The 20,432-nt window shown below is 38.0% G+C and overlaps 1 protein-coding gene across 11 annotated transcripts in view; it reads right to left on the bottom strand.

Moving 5' to 3' along the window:
* The window catches only part of LOC106138068 (la-related protein 1), a 58,541-nt gene that overhangs the window by 24,342 nt on the left and 13,767 nt on the right, over window positions 1-20,432 (bottom strand). For 3 of the 11 annotated variants that reach the window (XM_060952471.1, XM_060952472.1, XM_060952473.1), the window contains exons 2-5: window positions 15,507-15,624; window positions 14,484-14,557; window positions 1,658-1,777; window positions 504-636 (exon numbers count right to left, since the gene is read on the bottom strand). In XM_060952471.1, the coding sequence (XP_060808454.1) occupies window positions 504-636; window positions 1,658-1,777; window positions 14,484-14,557; window positions 15,507-15,624 (445 nt within the window). Of the gene's footprint in view, window positions 1-503; window positions 637-1,657; window positions 1,778-2,123; window positions 2,370-4,843; window positions 4,903-4,959; window positions 5,076-13,200; window positions 13,496-14,483; window positions 14,558-15,506; window positions 15,625-20,432 lie in introns of those variants that run through there. The other 8 variants (XM_060952474.1, XM_060952475.1, XM_060952478.1 and 5 more) reach the window with 8 other exon arrangements.

The raw sequence follows: 20,432 nt of genomic DNA, 5'->3' as shown, positions 1-20,432 counted from the left end.
CACAGAATAGAATAGAATAGAATATTTATTTGCTTTTGACTAGGGTATACAAAAGGTGTAAAAACAAGAGAGCAGAGACATATACATACATACATAAAATCACGCCTCTTTCCCGGAGGGGTAGACAGAGACTACCTCTTTCCACTTGCCACGATCTCTGCATATTTCCTTCGCTTCATCCATATTCATAACTCTCTTCATGCAAGCTCGGCGGTTTCGGGTACTTTTGACCTGACCCTTTACCAGGACGTCCTTAATTTGATCAAGATACGTTCGTCTAGGTCTTCCCACTCCGACCTTTCCCTCCACACTCTCCTTGTATATCTGCTTAGTCAACCTGTTTTCATTCATCCTCTCCACATGACCGAACCATCTCAACATACCATTTTCTATTCCTGTAACTACATCTTCTTTCACATCACAACATTCCCTTATCACGCTGTTCCTTATCCGGTCACTCAATTTCACACCCAGACAGAGACATGTAGAAGAAGTAAACCGACCTGAGGCTTTAGCTTTGTCATAGTTCTTCTCGTTGTGTTTGTCGTTGTGTGCGGCGGCGTGGTACTGCGTCGACTCCACCCTCTCCACTTTCGTCTGGTGGACTGGCTCCTCGGGGGGCTTCCGCTCCTGGTCCTGGAAACAGAAACATATGAGGATTTAAATTATTGATCATGATCATGAAGAGTCCAATCAAATACTACAACAAGACGATTTTGATGAAATTTCGCACAGCCTCAAGGAGAGTCATTGACATTGTTTTTTTTTTTATTAACAAGAGAACGAAGCCGTTATCTGCCCTTGTAGCATGACACGCGCGACGCCGTTTTTATCGCGCGAAAAATTATCGCTATCCCGTCCCGTTCACGTCACAATAAAACGCGAAACGGCGATGGTTTTCGTGCACTTATACATACATATGGTCACGTCTATATCCCTTGCGGGGTAGACAGAGCCAACAGTCTTGAAAAGACTGAATGGCCACGTTCATCTATAATTATTATTTCGTGCACTTATTAAATGCTTAATTATACAAGTTATCCAAGAAGAAGAAGATATGAAGAGAGTTATGAATGTGGATGAAGCGAAGGAAGTATGCAGAGATGTAAGTGGCAAGTGGAAAGAGGTAGTCTCTGCCTACCCCTCCGGGGGAAAGAGGCTTGATTTTATGTATGTATGTATCCAAAATTGTTTCCTTATTTGACGGCCTCTGTGGCGCAGCGATAGTACGCTTGTCTGTGACACCGGGAGTCCCGGGTTCGAATCCCGGCCAGGGCATGATGAGAAAAGAACTTTTTCTGATTGGCCTGGGTCTTGGATGTTTATCTATATAATATAGTATTTATTATAAAATATAGTATCGTTGAGTTAGTATCTCGTAACACAAGTCTCGAACTTACTTCGAGGCTAACTCAATCTGTGTAATTTGTCCCGTATATCCTACTACTATTATAAAGGCGAAAGTTTGTATGGATGTTTGTTACTCTTTCACGCAAAAACTACTTAACCGATTACCATGAAATTTGGTATGTAGGTAGCTGAAGACCCAGAATAACACATAGGCTACTTTTTATCCCAGAGTTCCCGCGGGATTGATAGGGTTTCCATGCGGACGAAGTCGCGGGCGGCCTCTAGTAGGTATATATTATACTCTTACCGCGTTCCCGTTGTGATGCGAGGAGTCTGCATCTTGCGGCGGCGGCGTGGAGTGACACCGCGCGCCGGCGACCGCCGCGCCGAGTGTCGGCCAGTCGCCGATGTCGGTGAAATCTGACGCCTGGGGGCAAAGACGACAGGACCATTAGTATTTTATCACGAGGAGACGATGTCATCAAAGCCGAGGAGTGAACGAAGACAAGTGATAGGTAGAATTTGTAGACTTGGAGATGGTAGCATTCTGTTGACTTCTACATTAAATAACGCTGACCGGTTCCCGTCACAGTCCATAAAACATTCTTAAATCTGATCTTCCAACGTTTCGCAATCAGCACTTGTTTACAATAGGAAAAGAAACCAGACCACCATTTGTCTTTAATTTTAATTTAATTTAATTTTAATCATCCTAAAACGCGCTATTAAAATTTCTGACACGAAATCATATTGCACAAATCGTTATGATGTACCTGCGCATCACTCTCCACCTTCGCCCAGCTCTTCCTGGACCTGGACTTCCTCCTGGTGGCGACGCCGGCAGTCATTGCCACTGGTAACACTCACACTGACATGTCCGCACTGTCACTTTGATTGTATTCGTTTTGATTTAAAAGTTCTCGTTCTGTCACATCATTGTCATAGTATAGCTTGATAGATATTTAATTCGATAAATCCTGGTCTAAAATGTTTATTTTTTAGAACGGACACGGTAAAAACTATGCCAAAAATTTCACTATGCATTAAACTTAGTGCAAAGATTGGCAAACGTTTCAATTCATTTATTGCATTATAATTATGACATTTTTTTTGACTACTACTTTAGTCACTGGCATATAAATGGAAACAACATGAACCGCGTAGGGTTATAGCACCTCGTTTTGGACTCCATCTTGAGAATGAGAATTTTACTATAATTTTTTTTTTAATTAACGGACAAATCACACAAATCGAGCAAACCTTAAAATAAGTTCCAGACACGAGAGTACTACCGTAACGATATTATGCTATTCAAATCTAGATTAATCTGGAAAAGTTCAATTATTGGACCCGATACCTCAAACCCGGGACCTTCACAATTTGGTAAAAAATTATTGTACGCGAGTTCTACGTTCGCGGCGTACGATAAGACTAGTAATTCGAGAGGTTTTTAATGAAATTGGTACATTTTAATGAAATTGGTACATTTTGATGAAATTGGAACATTTTGAGGAAATTGGTACATTTTGATAGCATGGCACGCGCAAAGCCGTTTCTTCTTCCACCTGCCTTTGACCCGATTGCATCCCCACCTCTCTGGAGGAGCCCGGGGTATGCCTTTGGCCATGAATCCTAGATTGGGTTAGTCAGGTTTTTTTACACGAAGCGAATCCCATCTGACCTCCGCAACCTTTGCAGCTGAACCTAACCCTTATTGGATCGATCGCGCGATAAAAACGGCGTGGCGCGTGTCATGGCTACGGAGGAAAACTCCAGGGCGCAGCTAGTATAACATTGTTTTTGAGTATATTACTTCACAAACAAAAATACAAATCTATTCTCTTAATAGAATTAGTATGCATATAATCGTGTCGTGCGCGGCACAGATAAGTAAAGAATGGCTGAAAACGTGACGATAATAAATAATCTGCAGCCTTGTATATCATTATTTTTGTTATCTATATCTTTTGCACAGTAGGCGATGGACTAGCGACCTATCACTATTACAATATCAATTCCATTAAGACTTAAGACTGACGAATTTGTCTACCCCGCAAGGAATACATACATACACAGTGTTGAAAAGACTGTTATGCCACGTTCAGCTGTCCGGCTTAAAATGGAATTGAGATTCAAATAGTGACAGGTTGCTAACCCATCAACTACAAGAATAATCCCAAATTTATTAGCCTTTCCCTAAGTCGCCTTATACAACATCCATGGAAAAGAGTTGTGCTTTTTTAAATTGCAGTGAACCACACGGTTCAACACGCAGTTTCAGTGACATTGACAGTTTAAGAAGAAAAAATCTAACTAAAATCCGAAATGAATTCAATTTTGAAACGAGTGTGGTTTATTAATTTATTTTACTTATAAGCCTATCCCATGGGGACGAGACGGAGTGGTCCTATTCTTTTATTGGTGCCGGGAACCACACGGCACTTGTTGATTATTTTATAAAGTCAATCACGGAAGTGTTTAATTTAGAAATTCTCCAATAATAGTTTTTACCACACCCTCGCTAATGTGAAAGCACCTTTATTCTTACGATAACAGAATAAAGGGCTTCGACTGATAAACGTGATTAGATACGAAACTATGTTGCCATGTTGTACGGTATTTATTGCACACTCATAGGTATAGACACGGCTATATCCCCTGCGGGGTAGACAGTATTGAAAATATTGAATGGCCAAGCTCAGCTGTTGGGTTTATGATGGAATTGAGATTCAAATAGTGGCAGATTGCTAGCCCATCGCTTAAAAGAGAAATCCCAAGTTTATAAGCCTTTTTAAAGTGCAAGACCTCAAAGTAAATACAATGCTTATATTATAAGATTACCTACTAACTCAAAGATACTATATTTTATTCCAACTACCTATATAATATTTTAAATGAGAAAGTAATTTTAATTGTTTGTTTGTAACCTCTTCACGCGTTATCTACCGAACCAATCTTATTGAAATTTTGCTTATATATAATTAAGAGTCTGGACAAGGATAAAGGGTACCTTTTATCTCTTTTACAACTATAGTTCACGTGGGATTTGCGGAAAATTATATTGTAGGTGGCGCAATTTTTGCGCGGGCGAATCCCTAAGTATAAGCTTGTAATAAACTAGACTGATTTACTGTGAGAAAGAGACCAATTATTAAAAAAAGACAGAGAGTGAGAGATCAATGACAAAAAGAGACAGCTGCACTCCCAAGTAACTAATAGTTAGGGTACTAAAGATTATGTAGTCAGAGAGTACCTACAATAATCCAAATTTTTTAAAAAATATATTGGTATTAGTCCTTCTCCAAAGCAGACTAAAAAAACACCCCTGCAATTGTCACGTGTCCGTGCACTGGGAGTGAAATTGACAAGTAGAAGTTTGCATCAAAATTGATCGCCATGACTGATAATAATAATAAAAAAAATTTTAAAAAAAAAGAAGGAACTAATGAAATATTAGTTTTAAAATTCAGGTATCGATTTGTGATCGAAAAACCTCCACTATCACGACGACGCTGATTGACGTTCACTACACAATCTTATTGCACAATACCGCACAGATATAATCTACAAAAAAAAATATTCCAAATAAAAATAGGAATTATCAGTAACCGTTATGGAATTCTGTACAATCACAAACACTGTTTCACGACGATTTAAAAAAAAAAATAAACCGAGAAAAGTGTCACACGATAAACGAATTTCAAAATTGGAATCGAACGAAAACATGCATAACCTAAAAGTTTCATACGACAACGTGGTTTTGGTGACCACGTTTCGCGAGCCGGTATAGCTATCTCGCTCCACCGCATACAGCCATCGTATCGTGCGCTCGCGCCGTATATTCTTATCTCGTTTTAACTTGCCGTTCTATCGTATGTCGTGTCTCGCTCTAGCCCTCTCTCGATACAAGGTCGCTAGTTGCGTAGATAATCGAAACGAACGGTGCATGTGACGCGAGTGTTAAGAATTGGAATTATTAAAAAAAAAAAATACTGGGTAGACTGGACGGTTCTGACATTGACAAGGGTCTGCATTGTCATCCCTTTGGCGTTATGTTTTGTCCTTAATAGAAATGTCAGGTACTTGCAAAACAGTGAAACGAGTGTTGTCCGAACTTAGTATTTTTTTTTTACGAGGAGAACCCGATTTTAAGTAATTAAGTAGGTTATGCATCCCTAAAATTGAGCCGTCTATGTTTAAGGGCCAGGAATAGAAAAGTCAGGTACTTTAAAAACAATGAAACGAGCCGATTTTAAGTAATTGAGTACATAGTTTAAAGTGAAACGCAGTACAGTCAACAGCATATCAAGTTATCGTGCATCAACTCTATGACACGGTTATAGAGATGAATTTGCAGTGAATTTGGGTAAAAAGCTGACGACAGTAAAAAGGCCGGCTGATCCCTGAGAGAGGGACCTCATCCAAACAACTTTAAATTTAGAGGATCATGTAGAAAAACACATTACCTACATAATTTTTTTAAACATACGTACGTCACTTCTATATCCCTTGCAGGGTAGACAGAGCCAACAGTCTTGAAAAGACAGAACGGCCACGTTCAGCTATTTGGCTTACTGATAGTATTGAGATTCAAATAATGACAAGTTGCTAGCCCATCGCCTAAAAAAGAATCCCAAGTTTGTAAGCCTATCCCTTAGTCGCCTTTTACGACATCCATGGGAAAGAGATGAAGTGGTTCTATTCTTTTTTGTATTGGTACCGGGAATCACACGGCATAAATATATACGTACAAAATCATAGTATGTATTAAATATTGCAACTAAACATAGGGCCCAACAAACAATAGTGACTAAAGGCTTTCTCCCACAGGTACGTAATTATCGAAGGTTATTATGGCATACCTTATATTCAAAATTCGTTTTCATAACAGTTTAAGGATGGTCATGCAGTTAAAACTATGGGACAGGCTTATAAACTTGGGATTCTTTTTTTAGGCGTTGGGCTAGCAACCTGCCACTATTTGAGTCTCAATTATGTTATTAAGTCTAACAGCTAAACGTGGCCTCTCAGCATTTCAAGACTTTTGGCTCTGTCTACCACGCAAGGGATAAAGACGTGACTATATGTATGTATGTCTGAAGTTTGTACACTTCTATCAAAATAACAATTTTGGACGTACTAATACAATCTGTGGTAGTCTTAGCGTGAAAAAAGAAAAATAAAATCTACAAATTTTAACTCAAATGTCAAACCTATACTAGTGCAAAATTTCACGAAAATCTGTTCAGCAGTTATAGCGTGAAAGAGTAACAAACACACACACATAAACATCTTTACGCGAACGTAGCCGCCAGCAACCGCTATCAGAACAGAACACAAACAGAAAGTTAATTTTCACACAATGGCAACATTGGTAATGAAAAGGGCAAGGGCGTGTCGGCTGTTAATTTCGCGGGGTTTATGCAAAACATGTTACAAATAATGAGGCTGATTGGAGTGGTGCTTGGTGGATGTGTGTAATCATGATGCAGTTCGGGTCAGACGGGTGTCGCTACGTGTAACAACCTACATACATACGTCACGTCTATATCCCTTGAGGGGTAGACAGGGCCAACAGTATTGAAAAGACTGAATGGCCTGGCCACGTTCAGCTATTTGGCTTAATAATAGAATTGAGATTCAAATAGTGACAGGTTGCTAGCCCATCGCCTAAAAGAAGAATCCCAAGTTCGTAAGTCTATCCCTTAGTCGCCTTTTACGTCATCCATGGGAAAGAGGTGGAGTGGTCCTGTTCTCTTTTGTATTGGTGCCAGGAACCACACGGCTTTAGCAACGGTGTAACATAACAACCTGACTGATCCAATCAAGGATCATGGTCAAAGGCGGACTTATTCCTTATTCCTGTTCTTTTCATAACTATCTAATATTCCTAAATGGTATAAAACCTTTGCTAATCACCAGACACTCCGGTTGCCATGTCTACAAAATTATAATTCTTGTGACTTCGTGTCATCTGTAACACTTCTCTTAATGTACCTACGCAAGGTCGTCAGCGTTACGTACACACGTTATGTAAATACGTTTTACATGCTTTAGTCAATTCAAATTTTGATTTCTTGTGCCGTCTGGTTCCCGGCACCAATACAAAAAAAGAATAGGACCACTCCATCTCTTTCCCATGGATATCGTGAAAAGCGACTAAGGGTAAGGCTTACAAACTTGGGATTCTTTTTTAAGGCGATGGGTTAGCAACCTGTCACTATTTGAATCTCAACCTTAGTCGCCTTTCACGACTGTAAGTAACTGTAATTCAACTGATGTACTTTATGATATGCAATAAAGATTTTGAATTTGAAAGTTAGACAGATATTGTCTCTGCCTACCCTTCCGGGGAAGAGGCGTGTGTTATGTATAACAAAAGTGAAATACATTACCTAGGCTGCATGCATATACAATGATAAAAGTCGATAGAACTGTCCTTGGCCTTTGCATATCAAGAAGTTTCGACTGCGATATGCTGCCATTTTGAAATGTTATAAATTATAATACATACATATAATCACGTCTATTGTCTCTTGCGGGATAGACAGAGCCAATAGACTTGAAAAGACTGATAGGCCATGTTCAGCTATTTGACTTAATGATAGGATTGAGATTGAAATAGTGACAGGTTGCTAGTCCATCGCCTAAAAGAAAAATTCCAAGTTTTTAGCCTATCCCTCAGTCGCCTTTTACGACATCCGTGGGAACGAGATGGAGTGGTCCTATTTTTTTTTTAAATTACATCTTGTGTTTTAAAATATTCCCCGACAGTCGTCAGGTCTATGAAAGTTCTCAAAACAATTTTTTTGAGACATAAATTCGTGTGAATAGTATTTTTAAAACTGTTACCGTTTTAAACTTGACGTGTCTGTCTGTGGTATTGTATCTCCGGAATATATGAACAGTCTCCGTAGCATGGTATGGCAAGAGTACTTATAACTGATTTTGCTAGTCAATACTTCTTTTGACTGGCTAAGAGTTTTGACTGCAACATATACACACCACTATCAAAATTGGGACCTTAATTTTTTATTTTGTTAAATCTTAGTCAAAGAAAACCTTCCTAGGCCAACCTAAGTACTGATCAATTGCTTCATATCAGTACGTAACATGGATGAGTGATTAAAAATACAGCAAGCGCTGGCGATAACGGTGACACTATCACCCTGAGCGATTAGCGCCGAGATAAGAGGGGAATGCACTTATTGTGCGTATAGTCACGTCTATTTCCCTTGCGGGGTAGACAGAGCCAATATTGATACAATACCACTTGTTAAATGTAGGTAATTGAGATTCAGATAAAGTTGCAGGATGCACAATAATATTTCTTTTTAACGACATCCACGCGATACCGATTGATTCTATACCGTCGTGCCGCAGAACCACACGGCATGTTTGATAGTCATGTTTAAAATCATACTTAAAACCAATTGTTCCACTGTTTACATGCGCCGGCGACGGTACAGTCAGACCCGGGCCATTGTTCGTAGCCATGCGAAACATTCACCGTGCATTGTGTTGAGTACAGTTCCAATCCATGTACAGTCGGGCGCGGATCAACCCGACGGCCTATCTGTCAATAATAATTAACTTAAAGCCCGGTCAGATTTATGTGCCTCCGACTGTACAGTACAATTATCATTTAACTCACAAGTTAAAATAGTAACATACATACATGCATACATATGGTCACGTCTATATCCCTTGCGGGGTAGACAGAGCCACCAGTCTTGAAAAGACTGAATGGCCACGTTCAGCTGTTTGGCTTAATGATAGAATTGATATTCAAATAGTGACAGGTTGCTAGCCCATCGCCTAAAAAAGAATCCCAAGTTTGTAAGCCTTAAGTTAAAATAGATGTATAACTATAAAAACGGAAGGCGGACCCCGGGTCCGGAAGCATTGCGGTAAATGTTTCAACCGGTAACACGCTAAGATAAAGAAATATGTAACACTAGATGAAGCGGCGGCGGTAGAATGGTTAAGGTGCCCGAATTAAAAAGCGCAAAGCACAGGTTCGAATCCTACCGCGGCTATGAACGAGAGGAACTTTTCTAAAATTGCTGGCTCTGTCTACCCGCATATTTTGAAACCTGACCAAAAACCTATTATGTAGGTGAAAATAAATAAGTGTTTTTTTTTCACTTACAACTATGTTGACGACCACCATTTTTCTTTTATAAAAATTTTTCTTTTTTTTTCTTAGCGGCCAGTGCGCTATACAATTTAAAACAGTTAATATACTTACTCTAAAATTAACAGCTATGCAATTTTTATCGCATCGCTTAAACTTTGTCTAACGGTCGCGTCAGAGCGAGAAGGAAATACCTACTATGAGAACGAAACGGACATACCGAGACGCGTTTTTTTTTTAATTACACAATTTTATTATGCCACTTGCTCATTAGTTTAAAAATGTGGTCGTTAAAAAGTAATAATAAATAGGTAGGTTATATATATATATTTTTTAATATAATCTTTTTTTCATACGAAAAAAAAAAACAGTCATTACAACCAACCAACCTATACCAATGCCAACCTATACAACTAGGTCTAAAATATGAAATGTGACATTTTGATTTATCTATACTAATATTAAGCTGAAGAGTTTGTTTGTTTGAACGCGCTAATCTCAGGAACTACTGGTTCGAATTGAAAAATTATTTTTGTGTTGAATAGACCATTTATCGAGGAAGACTTTAGGCTATATCACATCACGCTGAAACTGGCGATGAGATAAAAGAAGAAGTAATGGAAAATGTGACCAAAAAAAACTGGAAAATTATTCAATCTTGAGGGTTTCAATGATGCCCAAAATAACTATTTCACGCGGCCGAAGTCGCGGGCACAGCTAGTACGAAATAAAAAGTCATTACAACCAACCAACATATGCCAATGCCAACCTAGACACCTAGGACTAAAATATGAAATGTGACATTTAGATTTATTATGGAAGAGAGTGACTTTACTCAACAGAATAAAAAACCGCCGACCTTACCAGTCGCCGCGCGAATATGTGGAGTAAATCACATTATTTTTTTTGTCCTCAAAAAATTTCCGTTTTCACATAATTAATACGCATGTCCTTGTCTCGTGTGCTGGTGAAATATCAATGTCCCTTTCTACGCGTTCAGCTGACATATTGCACAAGTTGTAACTCTACATATAAAGTAATATCTATACTAATATTATAAAGCTAGAGTTTGTTTGTTTGAACGCGCTAATCTCAGGAACTACTGGTTCGAATTGAAAAATTATTTTTGCGTTGAATAGACCATTTATCGAGGAAGGCTTTAGGCTGTATATCATCACGCTACAACTATCAGGAGCAAAGAAATAATGGAATATGTGAAAAAAAAACGGGGAAAATTATTTATCCTTGAGGGCTTCAAAGATGCCCAAAATAACTATTCCACGCGGACGAAGTCGCGGGCACAGCTAGTGTATTATACTAGAGAACCCGCCCCGGCTTTCTACGGGTAGCACTTATAAGATTCTCCTTGTAGACGATGGGCTAGCAACTATGTCACTATAGGAATCTCAATTCCATAATTAAGCCACACAGGTGAACGTGGCTATTCATTCTTTTCAAGAGTGTTGGCTCTGTCTACCCCGCAAGGGATATAGACGTGATTATATGTATGTATGCTATTGTTATATTAGGGTGATCACAAACTATCAATGTAACTGCGTTTGATAACATGCCAGCACCGATATAGAACGTTTGTGTGTTATGAACAGACAGACTAAATACATGCTGATACACTATTTAGTGTCGATGGACTAGTGGTTAAAGTATCCAACTAGAAGTTTCGGGTTCGATTCACATTACGATCTTAATTATTAACGTGACCGATGCTTTTATATCATAGCCTTTCCAATATATCGCAGACTCTGTCTATACCGCAAGGGATAGACGTGTTTATATATATATGCTTTCACGGTAAGGGAACTTAAAATCCCACCTGTTTCCTGGAGGGGTAGGCAGAGTCTAATACGTCTGTGAGAAAATTTGTACATTCAGACAACTGAAGATGACTATTTATCACACTGGACCATGAATCCTAGATTGGGTGAGTCAGGTTTATACACGAAGCGACTTCCATCCGACCTTCGCAACCTTTGCATAGAAACCTGAACTGTATTGGATCGTGGTTACACATCCAGTTGCCGAAATATGCTGGTTTCCTCACGATGTTTTCCTTCACCATAAGTGCATCGGTAAGTATTAAAAAAGTACTACATAACTTCGTAAATAGTCACTGGTACTTGATTGAGGTGGGATTCGAACCGGAGCCTCTATGCATTACACGCGTTTTAACCGGACACTTTATTTATTTATTTATTTAAACTTCATTGCACATAATAATTATAAATTGGTCAAAAGTACCCGAAACCGCCGAGCTTGCATGAAGAGAGTTATGAATGTGGATGAAGCGAAGGAAGTATGCAGAGATCGTGGCAAGTGGAAAGAGGTAGTCTCTGCCTACCCCGTCCGGGAAAGAGGCGTGATTTTATGTATGTATGTATGCACAAAATACAAATTTACAGCACAATTGGCGGACTTAATGCTGGAAGCATTATCTAACAGTCAACCATTGGGTTTGACAGAGAACTTTATGTGGGGTTAAAATAAATAAATATATTTATACCTAACCTACACAAAATATAAAATAAAATACCGATTCCACTACAGAAACTATGCATGAAAATCTCTTCACTAGAAATAAAAGTAGCAAACAGATAGACATTTACCCCAACTTGTTATTGTAAATGTCTCAAAAATCTGGTTTTTACGACCAGCTAAACGTGTTCTTCTCGAGATTGTTGGCTCTGACCAACCCGTAAGAGATACACAAACATGATTATGTATATGGATCTGTGTAAATTTCTGTGCAATAAAAATATTACAAACAAACAAACAAACAAATTTGTAGTTAATCAATCTGTCTCGATTTGTCATCTTGAGTATATGCTAAATCAATCATGCATAGAGTTAATCACAATCTTATCGTGCAAATTTTTGTAAAAAAAAAATTAACTCTTATCGATATATGTATTTTCCAACGAAATTACCTAATCCGTCTGCGATTATGGTAAAAACTATTTGAGATAAAAATATATTTTTATTATACTAGCAATGTCTCATATCATGGAGATAGCTGCACAGTGTTGCCAACTCAAATCTTGATTTAAATTGCGAACAGCTTGTTTGAAATTCACAAAAAGAAAAAAAATTGCAAACTGTAATTTTATACACATATAACAAATGTGAAAGTATGTTTGTCTGTACGTCGTTTACGTCAAAACCACTTACCCGTTATTCGTGAAATTTTACATACATACAGTGTGGAGTATGGAAAAGGACATAGGGTGCTTTTAACGCGGACGGAGTTGGTACCGAAAGCTGTATGTTACGTATGCGTTGGTTCACCAATGGGTCTTACAGGTGCTTTGATATCAACTTATACATATAGTCACGTCTATATCCCTTGCGGGGTAGACAGTGCCAATTGAAAAACTGAAAGGTCATGTTCAACTTTTTATCTTAATGATAGAATTGAGATTTAGATAGTGACAGGTTGCTAGCACATTGATTAAATTCCCAAGTTTATAAGCCTATCCCTTAGTCACCAGAGACCAAATTAAGTGTGTGGTTTTTCCAATATATTTTTTATATTAATCGAAATAATTATCCCAATTATAAACTAATTAGAAATAACTGTTTTCCTTCGGCCATAAGGCTATTTTTTATCTGTATAGCAACAACATACGTAATTAGAAAAATAATATATATTATGTTGTCAAACATAAACCGCGAAAAATTCGCAGAGTAATTTGTGTCACCGTAACCAATTTTGCACATAAAACAGCACATTCCGATAAACGTTACACGGCACACGAAGAAATACGCAGTATTTTTTGTATTTAATAACAATGTTTACGTGGGCATATGTTAACGCTCTATATTCACAACACTGTGATATCAACCATTCTTTTTTTGAAAAACAAATAACACTACCATAAATTAAACACACTGGCCCGTTTAAAAAACTAATTATATAAAAAAATATATATATTCGAAGTTTGAAATACGCGGGTTAACGCGCGGCCGTCTGCGACGCCACTGCACGTAGAACTGCTTTAGTGATGTGACACTATACGGCGAATGCAAAAATACGTTCGTTCGCGGACAACAACAGCACGCTACGTTAATCATTCCAGATCTAAGACGCGATTACTGTTATTCGTAGACCTTGTTAAGTTGAAAGGTCGTTGTTTACAAACAAAGTAAGAAACAATAGCCACGCCATGGTATGTTAATTAGTTCGGTTTGTAATAAGTTTCACTTTTGAGATCATTGTTTTGCAATCTTATGCTACTTATGAACATTATTGAGTTCAATTTCAAATATATTTTACTACTTACTGCGTTACATGAAAGCTACACGTGTTGTTGGTTTTGTCTACAGATATTTACTACTGAAATGCCAAATAACAGAAGGAGTGCGTGCACATTATACTAACTTTGTAGTAGTAAATCTTCTTAATAATATCTTGTATCTTTTAAGATTTTAATGATAAAAATATCACTTGAGGTTTAGCTGCGCCTTATATACCTATACGCCATTTGACAACCGATGTTTAGACGACAGCGTTATCGATGAAAAAATTATGTCACATCACTAAACACGAGCGCGATAAATAAATTCGCGATCGCGACGCCCGAAGTCCTTGACGTTTATTTATTCAGCAAAACTGGAATTATATCATCAGTGTATACAGCCGGCTTTTTACGGGGCTGATAAAATGGAATTCGTCGATACGAAGAAAAAGCTTGTGGAAATCAGCTGTTTGCCTGTTTGATTGCTCGATCGCTCGAGAAACTTCTAAAGTTTCTGAAAAAAGTGACTATTCTTATCTAAAGTAGAAATTTTATAAAACACACATATATCAAATGAGGCGAAAAAGGCAGTTCCCTGATGAAGGTAATGTCAAATGCGAGTGAAGCGCAGAAGTGCATCAAATCAAAAAGACCAATCAGATTACGTTCACTCAAACGGAGTATTGTGATTGGTGCGTTTCACAGTTATTGAATAATAAGTAAGGGTAGTAACGATGACAACTTACCTTCTGATTGACCTTGCTAGTCTTGGGCGCCTTCACGATGGCTGGCTTAGGCACTGGCGGCGCGGGCGCAGGTTCTGTCGAGAAAACAATCCTATAATTACAAGGGACTGTTATAATTATTACCATTTTTCCAAAATAAAGATCAGCTAAAATAATTCGGCTGCTAAGCACTTTTAAGTACATACCTACATTTTATGGATGTTCAACGATGAGTGTCAGTGTACGTTCAAACCTACATATTATGATTTTTGTTACACTGTAGCAGTTAAATGTATATAATGTAAAAATATCTAAGTTTAATAATAAATAAAATAAAAGTATTGTAAAACACATATTCAAATAAGGATGTATGTCCGTGTATTGTCCCTGACTTTCTGAACCTGCATCGTGATAATATTTGGACTATGGGCCCTAAGTAACCTGACTATTAGATATGTTTTTTCTGCCGAACGCAAGGCATTTATTTTCAAAAATATATCTTGACAAAATAACTGTGTACATAATTCGATTATGACAATAAACTTGGACAAACCGTTGCCTCGGATTGCACATCATCTTTAGCGAACATCAGCTAGGCCTTTCTTCTGCATGTCTTAAACCCAGCGGTGGTGGTCAGATCAGTTATTCCCTACTAAGATAGCCGCGTGGTACCAAAAAACATGACCGTTCCAGCGTAAGAGGCTCTCTTCTTTTTCTCTGCTATATCACGGACATGAACATACATACATACATATAATCACGTCTATATCCCTTGCGGGGTAGACAAAGCTAACAGTCTTGTAAAGACTGATAGGTCACGTTCAGCTATTTGGCTTTAAGATAGAATTGAGATTCAAATAGTGACATCGCCTAAAAGACGAATCCCAAGTTTATAAGCCTATCCCTTACTCGCCTTTTACGACATCCATGAAAACGAGATGGAGTGGTCCTATTCTTTTTTTTATTGGTGCCGGGAACCACACAAATAACAAAACAATATTTAACAACATGAAAGAATTGTGAATGCATTAAAGAGCTCCTTACCTGGCTGGGGCGGGGGCTGCGCCCTGCCCTGTTGCTGGGGCTGCAACGGCGACCGCTTCTCTTGTTCGACCACTACGGGCGCGGCCGGGGGCGGAGCACCCGTGCTGCCACCTCGCACCTGGATTTAACATAAACATTGAAATTAATTATGGCTTGTTCAGAACTTATTATCGGTACAGGAAGTATGGGTTTGTTTTCGATCTACTTTATCAATTACGCGCACGTGATATCTATGGTTGATTAAAATTGAACATAAATTATATAATAACATCTTTTTCCTCACGGGATAGACAGAACCACCAAACTCGAAAAAACTGGAAAGCCACACTCAGCCGTATGGCTTAATGATGGAATTGAGATTCAAATAATTACAGGTTGCTAACCCAACACCTAACATATGTAAGAATCCCAAGTTGGTAGCCTTTTACGACATGGGAAAGAGATGGAGTGGTGTATGTATGTATGTATGAAATCAACAGTATTTATTTGGACTATGAAAACATATTGCCTGAAATGCATTTACTATTACAGCGGGACGTTTTAAGGCGGGGACTTGACGCTCCTCCTAGCGACCATAACCTTCGCTTGCACAAAGCATATCATACGGGATGTTCTGCTAGAGTCCCATTTTTACGGTCCCTTAAAAAGTCGAGCAAAATGGCGGGAAACAGCTGACAAACGTTACGGATGAAGCCCGTACTTCCCACTTTATCGCAAATCGATTTCCATGTAACCGATTAATCGTAAGTTTCCTTTATTAATGTAGGTACTTACATAGGTACACGCGATTATTGTATTTCCTTTTAGATAGCCGACAAATGTGCAGTAAATTTTTTTTTTCAAATGTAAATGTCGGGAATGAACGTTTTTACTTATTTACCAATTAACATACATACATATGATCACGTCTTTATCCCTTACGGGGTAGACAGAGCCAACAGTCTTGAAAAGACTGATAGACCACGTTCAGCTATTGGGCTTAATGATAGAATTGAGATTCAAATAGTGACTAGTTGCTAGCCCGCTAGCTAGCTAAAAGAAGAATCCCAAGTTTTTAAACCTATCAATTAGTCGCCTTTTACGACATCCATGGGAACGAGATGGAGTGGTCCTATTCTTTTTTTTATAGGTGCCGGGAACCACACGGCACCAATTAACCGAGGCTAATGGCCGAGGGTGAAACCGAGACCACGCTTACAGAGAGAGAGACAGCACTACAGATGGAGAAAATTACCAATTAACGTACACAGAAAACATATTCCTACATGTGTGAATAACACAAGAAACATTAGTACATAGCTTCTGCCAATGTCAGGTCGAGTCGCCTTCAGCGGGCTGAAGTCAAAATGCTGGATTGACGTTCCAAGGATAGCAATTATACATGCATACGTATACATATAACCATGTATTTTTCCAATACTGGTTAGACAGAGCCTACAGTCTCGAAAAGGCTGAAATGCCACGTTAAACTGTATAACTGAGTGATGGAATTGCGATTTAACGATTGACAACTTGCTAGCTCAAAAATGCCAAAGCTAAAAAGAAGAATCCCAAGTTTATTAGCCTTTCCCTTGATAAACTTTTACAATCTGCAAACGAACAGCAGCAGCTGGTAAAGCTATAATTTTCCTAAGCTTCAAGACCAGTATGGAAGTCATAATTTTAGACAGACCCAGAACGTGCAGAAAGTCAAGTCTTGTAGACGCCTGGGGATTTACTGGGAATCGAATGCCCGTCAGACTCATGTAGTAACGGCGGGCCGAAGAAGTCCTGGCTTTTTTTTTATAAAAAAATGATACATGAAAACGTTGAGAGAGAAAAGTCGCAAAACCGAACCCAGGGTCTCGAAACGAAGCGTGTGGATGGAGCGACCGTGAACGTCCTATAATGAGGGAGACAATGTGCGAAAACAAAATGCCGGAAAGTGTAGATACGAAGCATAATAATGGCCGAGGGTGAAACCGAGACCACGCTTACAGAGAGAGAGACAGCACTACAGATGAACAAAATCTTTTCGAGTTTTTGATGCGCAATTTCGTGTGAACGCCTCCTTTAATTATGATACAGTACGTATGTAACAAGCGGTGAACGAAAACCGCTCGACTTTTTTCTACGCTCCCAATATTCAATAAGAAACCAGTTTGCGATACCGAAAAAATGACGTGTGGTATAAATTACGAGAAGATTACTTTGAATTGCATTTTTAATTATCAGAATTAATGATTCGTAAACTTTAAATTTAATGAAAAACCATAAAAAATATCAATGACAAAACAGGTTATTTCCGCCCTAGTAACCGTTCTATAACCTGTTATGTTAATGGCGTTAAAATGTCACATAATGAATATTGAAATTAATAGCTTACGTCCATTATAGCGTTCAAGGTTATGTGGACGAACCAATTTAGACGTAAATTTCTAAATTTTAGGTAATCTAATAAAGCTTGCGCACGCGACTCATAAACATCACATCACGATAAGAATTGAATGAATAGTTGAATATAGAGAATTACAAGCAAAATTAGACTACTCTGTCTACCCCGTAAGGGGTATAGATGTGACTATATGTATGTATGTAGGTAGTACAAGCAAAATATAGAATTAAAAGACAAAGATAATTACGGCGTGATCCTCTTCCAAGTCTACAAGATTTTAAAAGGCTACTTGATTATTCATTTCTTAAAGGTTGTACACATAAGCGGTCCCAGTCTTCGGAGGAAAGTGAATCCTGTAACTGGGTCCTGGTTAATTAGGTCCTAATTAAAAAAAAGTAATCTAATAACCGTACACGCTTGTTTGTTTAATTAACATGCGCACGATTTGCCAATTAACTGTTACACGCATACACGGCATTATTAACGAAGTGGCAAAAATATTACACAAAAAAAATTGTATTCGGGCGATCTTTTACAACTTGTACCATACACCATTAGCGCAATCTATCACTTACCAATAATGAGTCCTACCAAACAACTAAAATGAATTTTACCACGTCATTTAATAAGGATCAATTTCATTTGCTTTTTATACGGACAATTATGTTGAACTAATTTATATTATTTTGATCCGTATTCCATCCACAATAAAGTTTATTTTTGCAGGGCAATGTCATAATCAGACAGGTTTTCTTTGCAAAATGTCATATCGGTCAATTTCTACGGTAGCATTGAGATATTTTCTTATCATGCCGTTTTGTTGACTACTTATTTATGTATCTATTGGAAAACAGTTACTTACCGGTTAAAAGACAGTACTTTTATTAATTGCTACATAACTGAAACTTATCCCTATGTTGTTCATACATACATAAAACTAACTTATCCCTATGTTGTCTTCCACATTATTCTATAATTCTCTCTCATGGCAGCATGTTCTGAATTGCATAGCCGTAGTTCTAAACCAAATTACAAAAAATAATAAATAAAAGTTTAGAATTCCTGTCTGTCCGTCAGTATGTATGTTTGTACTCGCATCACGCGAAAACTATTGCTCCGATTTCGATGCGGTCTTTATCAGATGTGTTTTGTTTGGTCCAACTGAAGCGTGATATACAAAAAATACTTCCCCAAATACAATAGGACAGTTTTTTATTCCGTTTTTAGGCGAAAAAAGTCGCGGACAACAGCTAATTTGTAATAACAAGCCAGCCCGAAGCATCTTCAAAGTCTCAAACGAATGTAATAGGTTGATGACATGCATTTTTAACACCTATATTTTTTGACAAAAGTTCACATTATCTAGAATAGAATAGAAGAGAATAGATATATTTTCAAAATTGGATACAATATATCTCTGGATTTAAGTCGTAGTTACTGCTTTTTGCACTACACATTCGATGTAGTGATGTCATCTTGTCATCATCGTTTAGATCCTACTCATATCATGAACTTAATAAGTAAGTAAAATAAGTGCCGTGTGGTACCCGGCACCAATACAAACAAGAAGAGGACCACTCCATCTCGTTCCAATGGATGTCGTAAAAGGTGACTAAGGGAAAGGCTTACAAACTTGGGATTCTTTTTTAGGCGATGGGCAGTTTTGAAATGACTGAATGGCCACGTTTAGGTATTTGGCTTAATGATAGGTTGCCAGCCTATTCAAATCGGAAAGAAAACAAATAATGGTAAAGGTACTGTGGATTAAACAATATTTTTCTTTAGTGGCCACGTTTAACAAAAAGCATTTTAAGAGCGCGCTTTTTGCGAGTTGGATATCGTTGTGGCCACGAAAAAGGCGTGCGCTGCTAATATTTCACAGTGACGTGCAAACGCAGAAACACATGTCGCTTATTTAATCACAGATAGGGTAGACAGGATCAGTAAGCAGGGGTCCCGTTTAGTTGTATAGCTTATGGATGAAATTAAGATTGAAACGGTGATAAGGAAAATTTCAGATTTTAAGTTAACTTAACGTTTAAGAAACAAGAACTGAGAATAATTTCTTAATAGTTGCTCTATTGACCCGAGAGATGACGCCAACACCTTTTGCTCACACTCCGCATTTTTAGAGCTATTGAAACTTTAAAATAAGAAGCTCACAACATCTCGCATTTACGCCGATGGGTTCAATAAGAAACAGCTCACAGAGAAGGTAAATAAATAGACTTATATGTTCGGGAAATGACCGAAATCAATACTGATTAATTTGATAACCTTAGTTTCGAGTGTTTGAACTTGTATTTTTCCGTATCTTGTTTACAGTTTAACTTTTTAATATCTTCTTTTGAATACCTGAATAAAGTCCAACTTTTTTTTAATTTACCAATCGCCATCTAAATTTATCTCAAGCACGACTCTCTCTTTTATTGTTTAACGTTTTCAAGACTTTGCCGATGGTCCGGCAAGGAGATGTAGTGAAACACGTAATGGTTTTAAGTGTGTCTATTTTACATATATCGGTTGCTTATATACTAATAAAGGACGTGCGT

This window comes from Amyelois transitella, chromosome 28 (assembly GCF_032362555.1).
Source record: "Amyelois transitella isolate CPQ chromosome 28, ilAmyTran1.1, whole genome shotgun sequence".
In the NCBI taxonomy this organism is placed as follows: Eukaryota; Metazoa; Arthropoda; class Insecta; order Lepidoptera; family Pyralidae; genus Amyelois; species Amyelois transitella.
Note: the sequence above shows the minus strand (reverse complement) of the source record. Positions and strands in the feature narration are given on the sequence as shown.